This window comes from Homarus americanus, unplaced genomic scaffold, assembly GCF_018991925.1.
Source record: "Homarus americanus isolate GMGI-L3 unplaced genomic scaffold, GMGI_Hamer_2.0 scaffold42286, whole genome shotgun sequence".
NCBI classification, from domain to species: Eukaryota; Metazoa; Arthropoda; class Malacostraca; order Decapoda; family Nephropidae; genus Homarus; species Homarus americanus.
The window spans coordinates 146,955-159,759 of NW_024720932.1; the positions used below are offsets into that span (position 1 = coordinate 146,955).

Genomic DNA, 12,805 nt, shown 5'->3' on the forward strand with positions numbered 1-12,805 from the left:
GTTGATGGTGGTTAATAATTATGCGTTTTAAGATAGTGAATGATGATAATATGTGTTTTAAGATAGTGGATGGTGATAATATGCGTTTTAAGATAGTGAATTGTAATATTACGTGTTTTAAAATAGTGAATGGTGATATTACGTGTTTAAAGATAGTGGATGTTGATACTACGTGTTTAAAGATAGTGAATGGTGATACTACGTGTTTTAAAATAGTGAATGGTGATACTACGTGTTTAAAGATAGTGGATGTTGATACTACGTGTTTTAAAATAGTGAATGGTGATACTACGTGTTTAAAGATAGTGGATGTTGATACTACGTGTTTTAAAATAGTGAATGGTGATACTACGTGTTTTAAAATAGTGAATGGTGATACTACGTGTTTAAAGATAGTGGATGTTGATACTACGTGTTTAAAGATAGAGAATGGTGATACTACGTGTTTTAAAATAGTGAATGGTGATACTACGTGTTTAAAGATAGTGGATGTTGATACTACGTGTTTTAAAATAGTGAATGGTGATACTACGTGTTTAAAGATAGTGGATGTTGATACTACGTGTTTTAAAATAGTGAATGGTGATACTACGTGTTTTAAAATAGTGAATGGTGATACTACGTGTTTAAAGATAGTGGATGTTGATACTACGTGTTTAAAGATAGAGAATGGTGATACTACGTTTAAAGATAGTATGATACTAATGCATTTTAAATAGAATGAAAATAAGCTTGAAGATAGTGGATGTTGAATGTGTTTTTAAAAATATGAACAGATACTACGTGTTTTAAAATAGTGAATGGTGATACTACGTGTTTAAAGATAGTGAATGGTGATAATACTTGTTTTAAAATAGAAATGGTGATAATAAACCCAGGAAGTTTGTGAAGATGATATAATATTGTCTAAAGTAGTGGAAGGTTGACGAAAGTTCTCACCTCCGAGGGAGTAGAGAGGGCGGGCCACCAAGGCAGCGTGGGCGTAGCAGCAGCGCCACCACCGCCAGCAGACACGCCACGCCCAGCAGACCACGCTGCCACTCAGAACGGCGTCGACAACCTGCGTACGGTAGCTAATGGACAGTCAAGGTTGTATAAGGGTCATTTGTGGGTAGTTAGGCATGTATAATGGTTTGGGTGGAGCAGTTAAGGTTGTATAATGATCTTGATGGGTAGTTGGGGTTGTATAATGGTCTTGGTAGTTAGGCTTGTTTAATGGTCTTGGTGGGTAAAGGGTTGTATAATGTTCTTGGTGGGTAAATAGGACTATATACTGGTAGTTAATGGACAGTAAGTTTGGATAATGGTCTTTGTAGCTAATTAGGGGTGAACACTGAGGTTTGTAAATTAGGGATGATTACTTGCAGTTAGCAGGCAAAGTTAGGGGGTGAATTCTGAGGCTGGGTAGTTGATGATAATTAGTGACTGGGTTGTTTTATCAGAGATTAATTAAAGGGCAGATTGTAGGGAATCTTAGAGGTAAGGAAGCAATTAATTTGTGAAAGGGTCGTTAAGGGGCTTCTGGTAGTTAATGAGAAGAGGAGATTACTACAAAGAGGTAGTTTGTGGATAGTTATGCTGATTACTTGCTGTTACGGCAATTAAGGAGTTAAGGATGGGATACTAATGATTATAGCAATATAACTAATGATTATAGTAATATAACTAATGATCATAGTAATATAACTAATGATTATAGTAATATAACTAATGATTATAGTGATATAACTAATGATTATAGTAATATAACTAATGATTGTAGTAATATAACTAATGATTATAGTAATATAACTAATGATTATAGTAATATAACTAATGATTATAGTAATATAACTAATGATTATAGTAATATAACTAATGATTATAGTAATATAACTAATGAGTATAGTAATATAACTAATTATTATAGTAATATAACTAATTATTATAGTAATATAACTAATTATTATAGTAATATAACTAATTATTATAGTAATATAAATAATGATTATAGTAATATCACTAATGATTATAGTAATAAAACTAATTATTATAATAATATAACTAATTATTATAGTAATATAAATAATGATTATAGTAATATAACTAATGATTATAGTAATATAACTAATGATTATAGTAATATGACTAATGATTATAATAATATAACTAATGATTGTAGCGATACAACTAATGATTGTAGTGATCTAATTAATGATTAAAGTAATATAACTAATGATGTGTAAGGTCTAACTAGCAATTAGAAGGGCAGTTTAGATAATCAAAGAATTGTTTTTAATAAAGAGAAAGATTAATAAACAGTGGTTAGTTATGATTAGGATAGTTATTAGTTATAAGCATCAGCAATATAGGTAGTTAGGTTGTTGAATGAGGTAGTTAGAGAGTAGGAAGCAACTGGAATGATAGTTAAGAAGCAATTAATGTTATTTATGGTACAGAGGATAATTACAGAACATTTAACGGTGATTTAGTTGTGATGGAACTACCACTATAAGAGGGAGTTCTCTTGTTAAATGAGGTAGTTAAGAAGGTAACAAATTACACTTGTTCTTATATCGATTTTGTTTCTTTATTCATAACAATATCTATTAACAAAAACTATTAAACTAATCCAAATCTTTACTCGGGTTAACAACATTAGTTTCTCGTCTACAGTTAATATATTGTTCATATCAGGTCATTTACTATAAGAGAGATGCGACGTACTTGATGAATATTTTATTATGTTCACTTACTTTATTTGTATTATATCATCTGTAATTTGGAGACATTGTTCATTTATTTAGGTAATCTACCGAACCCCTGTAAACATACTGTATACTGTATATGCACATGGATATAGGAATGATATATACATACATGCATACTGTACATACATGCATACATAATGGTTGCCCCTCGTGTACGAGGATGGCCGGCCCTGGGGCCACCTAGGCGTGAATTTGTTTAAGGTGTAGAAGCTGTCGTAAACACAACAACCACACCCTGAGTTAACGAGCTGCATGACCCAGTGTCAAGAATAGTCCGAGAAGACCGGACAGCTCGCCAACTGCACTGGCTAACCATTACCCCGGAACACGATCCGCAAATCGATTAACATCCAGGTTCCCAATTACTGCTGGGTAGACAGATGCAAATGGCGTATAGAATCTTGCCCATAGTTTCATCCTGCCTGCGATCAAACCCGGTCCATTCGCTTGCTAGGCGAGCATGCTAACCATTACACCACAGGTCGCCTACGACGTACATACATACATACATACATACATACAAATTAATGGTAAGACTAATGTGTGCTGTTATTCCTTGATTACTGGAGCAACTTTCTGAATGAACCAATCAACATCCTACAATATTCACATTGTTATGGTCAGATACAGGGAGCTACTCTTCAGAATGTTCGTTCAGGTGAATTAATAAAGAACTCCGACACCACAATGTTCCATGTTTAGTGTATATTTGTTTATAACGTTAAGGTGAGGTGAGGTGAGGGTGTCTTGGCACCATCCTTGCCTGAGTACAGTGAATTTATCCGCAAAGTTGTCTTAATTATTTGAATACGATGGCAACTGCTTGTTGAATTGAATTGAATTGAATTGGAACAGTTTATTTAGCCAGAAAAACACAGATACAGAGTGGATAATAATAACATTATTAACATGGATGAGCCAGTTGAGAACCTGAGCTCTCTTTTAGGCACCTGATATATACTATACATTTATCTCAAGGAAGTATTATGTAACATTTAGTATCATCTAGAATAGTACAATAGCATGGTGGTAATAAGAACATCTCATAATGTTACCACGGTTATCACTTCAATGTTTATTATTATTTTTTTATACATACATTACAGTGGAATTGAAAACATAAGTATAATGGGGGAGCAGTACAACATGGGTTGTACAGGAATAAGGTTGAACAAGAGGACAGAGCTGTCAGGATTATGTCTAGTTGGCAAATATGTTTTTTGCAAAGGTAATTACTTATCTATTTACATGATAATTTCCGATAAAACGGTTTTGATGGTACAATAAAAACAGGTACTGTAAATATAGTAGGTGTTACAAGAAATATTAATACTTAGACAATAGATATTTTTTAAGAGATGATTTAAAGGAAGGGAGCGTAGTCTTTGCTCTAATGGGTGGGGGTAAGTTGTTCCACACCTTCACACTGTGATATTTTATGGAGGTCTGGGACCGAGAGGAGAGCATGGGGGGCGGTCTTAGTAACTCTGAGTGCCTTAAGTTGCATCTCTGATTATTCCGGAACTGGAAATAATTATTGTCAAGCAAGTGATTGATAGAATTGTAAACAAAGAGGGCACAGCAGTAGGTGTTGATATCTTCGAATTTTAAAATTTTCAATATGTTTTCATTATGTTTTTTTCCTGCACAGTCTTAACCACTTGTGTACGATGCCAAACCCCTGAATACAATGAATTTGCCCACTGAAATATCTTAATCCTTTGAGTACGATGACGTAACCCATTGAGAGCATCTTGAATGCGTAAGAATATAAGAATGGAGAAAACTGCAGCTGGCCATTGTGGCTCGTACTCGGCAGACCCGTTTACACCCAACCCCTATCGCTCATTAACTAATTATATTATCCGTCCAACCTATATTTGAAGCTATCCAGCGTGTTCGAGTTAATGATGAAGCTCAGTAACTTATTCCACTCATCCACTACTCGATTTCCAAGCTAGTGTTTACCTATCTCACTCATAAATCTAAATTTGGCCAATTTAAAACCATTGTTACGAGTTCGCTCCTGGTTGGATAGCTTAAGTACCTTTGTTATATCACATTTGTTTAACCCTGACTTCCGTTTATACACCTCGATCATATCGCCCCTCACTCTACGTCTCTCGGAGTGCAATTTAAGATGGTTTCTGTACTCAAGGTTCGTAATGCCCGGGATTAGTCTTGTCATCCTCCGTTGATGATAACCATTTGAGTACGATTACTTTGCCTCTTAAGTACAATGATTTATTTGTACTTCTTAATTTTTTGATAAGTAATTCTCTAGAACACTGACCTGAGATAACAAACAACGTAAGAAAAAATTTCTGTAGAAGAAAACTTCTTTCGTATATTTTATATCGATTTCTTGTTCGTCCTGAACATGAAACTATACATCTCAGCTGAACCAACCTAACCTAACCTAACCTAATTTAGGGTATAATTATATCATTTCAGGTTAGGTTTGGTCAATTAATTTACAAAGGAAAAACAAAATAACAAAAATGACACTGCCTCCACTTTTTTGATGTTCAAGAAATAAGAAAGAAGTTTTCGTCTACATGAAATTTTCTTTCATTTTCTGGTTAGTTATCACGAGTCGGTGGTCCTGAGTATTACTGTACCTCTCTTAAGTAATCAAAGGTGATTACGTGAACATTAGACACCTTAGTTTATTCTACCTGACGATTAAACACTCTAAAGGTAACTGGGGGTTGAGTTAGTTTAGATTAAATAAAGTGAGGTTAGGTTAGGTTGTTAGATTAGGCAGTTTTATATTAGGTTATGATAAATTAAGATAAGTTATGTTAGATTAGGCTAAGTTAGGTTATGTTATGTGAAGTTAGGTTAGGTTAGGTTAGGTTAGCGTTAAAGTGTTTAACGATCTGGTGAAATAAGTTGGGGTGCCTAATCTTCATGTGTTCCCTCAACATTTTAAGTCTTCGTTATGAAATTTGTTAAGGCTTACTGCTACCCCTCTTATCCTCCCCCAGACACCAAGGATAATTATACAGAAATAATCCATTTATGTGTTTAAAGTCTGCTCTTAACGCTGTTTAAACCTTAACGAGGGAAGAGTTAAACTGACGTGCTGTGGATATACCTGTGTAAGAAAACTGTTTACTCCTATCAACACACACCCACACACACACACACACACACACACACACACACACACACACACCAATCCAATCCAATCCAATTGTTGTGGGAATTTGATGTTTGATAAAAAAAATATTCCTTTCAAAGATTTTTTTTTTTTTAATTTTAATGAAAATTGAAACAATTACTTTGACGGAGGATAATAATCAAGTTATTAAATTTACGCGTAACATCAAAAGTAATTACCAATATATACGAAATTACCCGCCGTCAGGTGTTATTATATTATGTTATATTAAGCTCAATTATGTTATTTTAGACCATTATATATTATGTTGTGTTAATCTACAGTATATGGACTTATAATATGCTAAACTATACTGTATTTTGTTATGTTTATCTATATTGTAATTTATATTATGTTATTGGCTATTAAGCAAGAGTATTATATGATATTTAACTATATTATGACACATTATATTGTGTTTTAGAGTATATATTATATTATTAGCTGCTAAACGAGAATATTTTAATTTATTTAACTCTCTTATGCGACCTTTTTTAGTTTTAAATAATGTTATATAACAAGTTCATGACCTACAGTCTCAGTTCACATAGCGCAGACCAAACTGGGGGGGCGTTTCTCTTTGTGTGTATGAGGATACTGTCGTCCTCCATCCCTCTGTTAATATATTCAATAACGTACATATTGTATGGTAGGGAAGCTATTGATATATAATACACCAAAGCTACAGAGAAATATTACATTAATTCTACAGAGAAATATTGTATTAAAGCTACAGAGAAATATTGTATTAAAGCTACAGAGAAATATTGTATTAAAGCTACAGAGAAATATTGTATTAAAGCTACAGAGAAATATTGTATTAAAGTATATAAAAGCTACAGAGAACTATTATGTCATATTATTTTATATCAGCAAGGGAATAACTACAATGAATACCGGAGGATATTTTGGTGAGCTGGATTTTTTTGGTGAGTGAAGGGAATTTTTTCTACAACGTTCATTTTTTCGACTCTACCCAACTTTTTGGCGTTTTACACGATTGTCAATCTATTTTGCAACACATCAGCTTTTTTTTGCAACACCTAGCTGGTATTTTCCAACACTTATCCACTAGTTTGCACCTTTTCGCAGCTATTTTGCAATGCTTACCAATTATTTTACAACACTTGCCAGGCCTTTGCCACACGGCTTCTATCTTGCAACAATTGGTCGCTACTTTGTAATACTTGACTCATATTTAGCAGCATATAGTAGCTACTTTGTAACAACACCATTAATTTGCAAAGTTTGGCGACTACTTTGCTACATTTAACCATTGTTTTGCATCACTTGGTTGCTACTTTGCAAGGCATGGCTTCTGTTTAGTAGCACTTGGTTACTACTTTGCAGCATTTAGCAACTATTTTGCAACACTTGGCCGCCATTTTGCAACATTTGGACGGTATTTTGTAACATTACAGCAACACCTTCGGCGTTTATGGACGGGGGAAATTACCTTCGTCCTTTGTGTAGGAAACATTACGAGGATTTTCTCTTCTCACTAATACTTGCTATTGTTTTATCGCTATTTCTTTCTTCCTTATCTCTGTCCGCCTTTGCATTTCCTTATTTCCTTCTTAACTTCTACCTTTCTCTATGTTAACCCTGTGTGTCTTTAATTCTATATTTTCCATTTTCAAATTTTCTTTTTTCTTTTTCTTTTTCTTTTTGTATTTCATTCTTCACCAAAAAATAACACTAACACACCGATGTAAATATTTCGTTAATGTTCCTTTACTCTGGATTATTCTGGATCACACGTCACGTGAAAAATTGGCACCTCAGCTTATTTCACCTGATGATTAAATACCTAACATTACCAGGAAGGATGGATTTGCCTAGATTAGGTTGGGTTAGGTTAGGTTAGACTATGTTAGTTTAGTGAGGGTTAGGTTAGGTTATATTAGGTTAGGTTAGGTTTTATTAGATTAGGTTAGGCGAGCATTAGGGTGTTTAATCATCACGTGATAATAGCTGGGGTGTTTAATCTTTAAAGTGATCCTCTTTATAATTTCTAGTTCATTTATCTGTTTTTTTGGACGTCTCATGTGTCAAACTCTTCCTCGTATTGACTCCAAACTTTCACTTTAAAGTCCTGGGGATTTTGATACGCTGGAAGCTTATTACTTTTTAACGTTGTGGGCGAAAGGTCAAGTGAAAGTTTAGAACAAAATCTCTCTCTCATTTTATCTGTCTATCCCTTTCCTTTTATCGTTATTTCTCTAGAGCTTACCCTCCCATTCCTCTATGTCCTCTCCTATTCCTCCTCCATCTTACTCCACTTTAATTTCCCTTTCCTCTCTCTCAGGTGCTGTCCTTCTTTCTGTTTTCTGTTTATCTATTGATGTCTACCTGTCAGTCTGTCTGTCGCTGCACCGTAGAAGTTCCCTCACAGAATCATACGGTCGGTGCCCAGGTCACTCTCCTCTCTGGCTCGTGCGTTACATCCTAACTAGTGGTACAGGAGGACGTCTGGCTGGCTCACATATAAGCTACTGGACTGTGTTATGTTAATATGTGGGTGAAATTGGTCCATGAAAGTGACTGGTACGGTTTGAGCTATGTGTTTGTAATGGTGATATGATTATGAGAGAGAGAGAGAGAATACAGGAGGAGAGAAGTATACAGGCAAAGAAAGAATCTGATAAGTAAATAATGGATGAAAGAGAAAGAGAGAGAGGGAGAGAGATTAGAGGCCTTGATGAACGAGAGATAAAGTGAGGGAGATAAAAATAATTAGGAATGAAAGAGCGTCACAAAGAGGAGGAAAAAGTGTTTAGTGGAGGAAGAAAGAAATGAATGAGTTAATTTAGAGATAAGAGGGGGGACTTAGGGAGGGAGGAACGGAGAGATTTACACTATTGCTGCCCCTGTCTGTCTGTCTGTATGTCTGTTTCTCTCGGTGTGTGTGTGGGTGTGTGTTTATTCGCCTGTCTCGTTCTTTTTCTTGTTTTTGTGTGTGTGTGTGTGTGTGTGTTTATTCGCCTGTCTCGTTCTTTTTCTTGTGTATGTGTGTGTGTGTGTGTGTTTATTCGCCTGTCTGGTTCTTTTTCTTGTGTGTGTAATAATAATAATAATAATTAACGGTTTATTGAAAGAGCTTGGCAGCCAGAAGGCTGAAAATATACAGTTACATATTTGGGGAATGGGTTTCGAATTACAAATAATATACAAGTAACATAAGTGACACAAATAAGACAATAATAACTAGATGGGGAAAAGCTCAAACTACAGTTCATTTCAACATAGTGACAGTGCAAGGAGTAGTGTTTTACTGGGAGTGAATATACACTGGTTTATTATAAGTTATTGATAATTTTTACAATGGTTGGGACTGGGCTGTTCTTATAGCGATCAGTTGTGCACGTATGGGCTGATGCGGTTGTGGTGTCGAACAGATTCTCCGGACTAGGGATCTCAGGTGGTAGTAGGAGCGGTGTCGAGGATGGTGTAGAAGCTTCTTACCAAATTTGCAGATGAGGTCGTGGTGATGGTCAGTGAGAGTCGAAAGGGTCAGTGTGTTGAGCGCTTCTTGATATGTGGAGTAGGAAGGAGAGAATAATCTTGCATGCCCTCTTTTGCACTTTTTCTAGGTGTTTACGTTGTGTGGCATTTAGGGAGGAAGACCAGGTGGGGGAGGCATAGGTGAGCTTGGGAAGTATGAATGTTGTGTAAACACTGAGGAGCTCGTGTGCAGGAACTCCGAGGGACTTGAGTCGGCGGAGGAGGTGGAGACGGAAACTGGAGGATTTGATAACTTCACTGACGTGTGGTTTCCAATTTAGTTTGTTGTCTATGGTGACGCCGAGGAGCTTCGTGGAATCTACAACCTGGAGTGTGTTCGGACCTAGAGTAATGGAAGGAGGTGGGACAATGTCGGAGGAGAGGTTGATGTGCATAACCATGGTCTTGGTATGGTTGATGGTGACATGGTTGTTGGTGGCCCAGTTTTGGAGACTGTTCAATAAATCCTGAAGGGCGGTATAGTTGGGAGCAGAATTGTTGACGCTGATCCCAATGGTGGAGTCGTCGACATATTTCCAGCGAGCAGGGGTTTCTCTTAGGGCATCATTGATGAGCATAAGGAAGCAGAGTGGTCCCATCTTGGTGCCTTGGGGGACGCCACAGGTGAGTGACTGAAAGGTGGAGACAGCCCCTCGAAGCGTACAGCTTGGCGTCGGTCACTGAGGAAGTCTGTTTATGGTATAAGACTTCTCCGAAGCCCGAGGTCAATAGCTTTGTTGATGATTATATTGTGGTGTGTGTGTGTGTGTGTGTGTGTGTGTGTATGTATGTGTGTGTGTGTGTGTGACTTTGCTATCCCTTATCCATCCCATTCCCTCCCTTTCCTCTGCTACCTCTTCTCCTTTCCTATCTTCTCTCCTATCCTACTCTATTTACTCACATGCTCATTGCCTGTTTTCTACTCCCTCTCCTGCTTCCTCATCCCCTTTTCCACCTCTCCTCATCCTCCACCATCCATTACTCCTTCCCTCCCTCCCTCCCTCTCCTTCCCCTTTACTGCCTTACCTCTCTTCCATCACCTCTTCCCCCTACTCCTTCCCCTCTCCTTACTCCACTCCAATTCCCGTATTTCCCTCCTTTTTACGTTCTTTCTCCACCTTCCCCCTTACTCTCATCCTCCTCTCCCCTTGCTCCCTCCCCCCTTCCTTCTACTCTTCTCCTTCCCCTTACTCCCATCATCCACCACACTATCTCTCCATCCTCCCTTACTTCCTCGCCTACCTTACTCCCCTTCCTCTCCCACCTTACTCCCCCTCTCGCCCACCTTACTCACTTCCTCGCCTACCTTACTCCCCTTACTTCACTCTCCCACCTTATTCCCCTTACTTCCTCGCCTACCTTACTCCCCTTTTCCTCTCCCACCTTACTCCCCTTACTTCCTCTCCACCTTACTCCCCTTTTCAACCCGGTATCATTTTCAGAGGTGGTAATATTGTACAGTGTGTTAGGTATATTGCCAAGGTAATGTTTGTTATTTGTACACCATAATGGTTCCTGGCCATTGAGGCTTGACGGCAGTGTGAGGTTATTGTGGCGTTTGTATACAGTGTGTGTGTGTGTCAGTATTCCGTATATATCTGCGTATTTTTGGGAGAGGAAAATTCTGTAACTACCAATATTAAAACTAGTTGCCGTCCCAGTTAACATGCGGCCTCCCCGTACCCTGGTGACTAGGCTTACTGGCCAACTAGAGGAGATTTACGAGGCAACGTATATATGTAAGTCTGTCCTAGTAATATAGTGCTGTATAACCCCGGGGGGAAAAATGGTGGGGTTCTCGTATACCGTCGGAGTGTTCCATTGACGACGAGGCCAGGGTAGTGCAGCCGGGGATATAGATCGTATGGAAGGTTGAAATATACAGTACTGTATGTAAAGTCGAGATATATATTTTTGGCATTGATAGCTTTGAGATATTGTTGAATGATCGGGTTTGTTCTTGAAGGTTTCTTGTACTACTTTATTAACACAATATTTCTAGTACTCCAGGTGACTTCCATTTATACACCTCGATTATATCGCCCCCTAATTCTACGTCTCTCAAGGGAGTGCAAATTAAGATGCTTTATCCTGTATCTCTACTCGAGGTTTCTAATGCCCGGGATTAGTCTTGTTATCCTCCTCTGAATGCTTTCTAGGGATTAGATATCCATTCTGTAGTACGGTGAACAATACTGAACTGCGTAATCCAAGTGAGGTCTGACAAGCGCAAGATATAGTTTTAGAATAACCTCGCTAGTCTTAAAACTAACACTCCTTTGTATGAACCCAAGTACTTAGTTTGTCTCAAACAGTTAACACAATGATATAGTACTCCAGGTGCAATAGTTAGAGTGCCTCACACAGTACCTTGTGTCTGAATGTGTGTGTGTGTGTGAGACCTTTGATTTTTGTGAGCGATGGTCATCAGTTGTTGGGTGGTGTCAGATCAGTAGCTTCATATAAAGGTCATAGGGATGAACCGTGCTACAGGTGGGTTAGGCCAGATAGTCCTCGCCGGGTCAAACAAACGTGACACTAACAGACAATCACTAAAAGTAATCTATGTCCCGTAATAACTTGTCTGTGTCTAATAAAGGAGTTTTAAGAGTGACAAAAGCGGACCTGATCCTAAACAAAAGGAAATATCATATCGATCCGCAAATCCATTCTTTAGTTTCTGAACGGAATTAGCATGTGTGACGTACTGACGAATGGGATGACAGACGTGAGTAATAATATACGTTCTCTCGCTAAAAAAAACCCCCTGTACCTGTGTGTTCCGGCTCCACTACTGTACATCACTGGTCTAGAGTGACGTGTGATATCTGTCTGGGTGAGATAGAGGGATAGGTGTATCTCCCATTTTTTTTTTGTTGGTGGAAATTTGTGAACCTGTTGGAACTTTTACGGCAACAGCTCAAACCGGATATCAATTCAACATTGCCCATTTCTCTCTCTCTCTCTCTCTCTCTCTCTCTCTCTCTCCCTTTCAATAGAGATTCGATCCCGGTACTGCAGCAATGTTGAATCGATGCCAGTCCCAGCACACTACACTCTACGTTTGTGTACTCTGGTGGCGCTGTACAGGACTGTTTTTGTGTGTATTCTTAGGTGTGGTGTTTGTGTTCTTAGTACATCTAGTTTGTGCATTTTGTTCACGTATAATGTATATCTAGCCGTGTCTACATTAAATTGATATATTGTGGAACTGTGTGATTTGTATGTTGAATAGTACAGTAAATGTATTTATGCACGTGTAACAAATTTGTGTATACAGGTACATGCTGATATCAATCTAACTGTATGTAAGTATGTGTGTATTTACTCGTATACGCGACCGCAAGTTTGTCTTTATGTATGGGTAATGGCTTGCAGGTTGTAT

The 12,805-nt window shown here is 37.6% G+C and overlaps 1 protein-coding gene across 1 annotated transcript in view; it reads right to left on the bottom strand.

The window, feature by feature from the left end:
* The window catches only part of LOC121861288, an 84,479-nt gene that overhangs the window by 15,806 nt on the left and 55,868 nt on the right, over positions 1-12,805 (bottom strand). Inside the window, exon 3 of the mRNA XM_042358933.1 lies at positions 940-1,073. Coding sequence (XP_042214867.1) covers positions 940-1,073 — 134 coding nt within the window. The remainder of the gene's footprint in view (positions 1-939; positions 1,074-12,805) is intronic.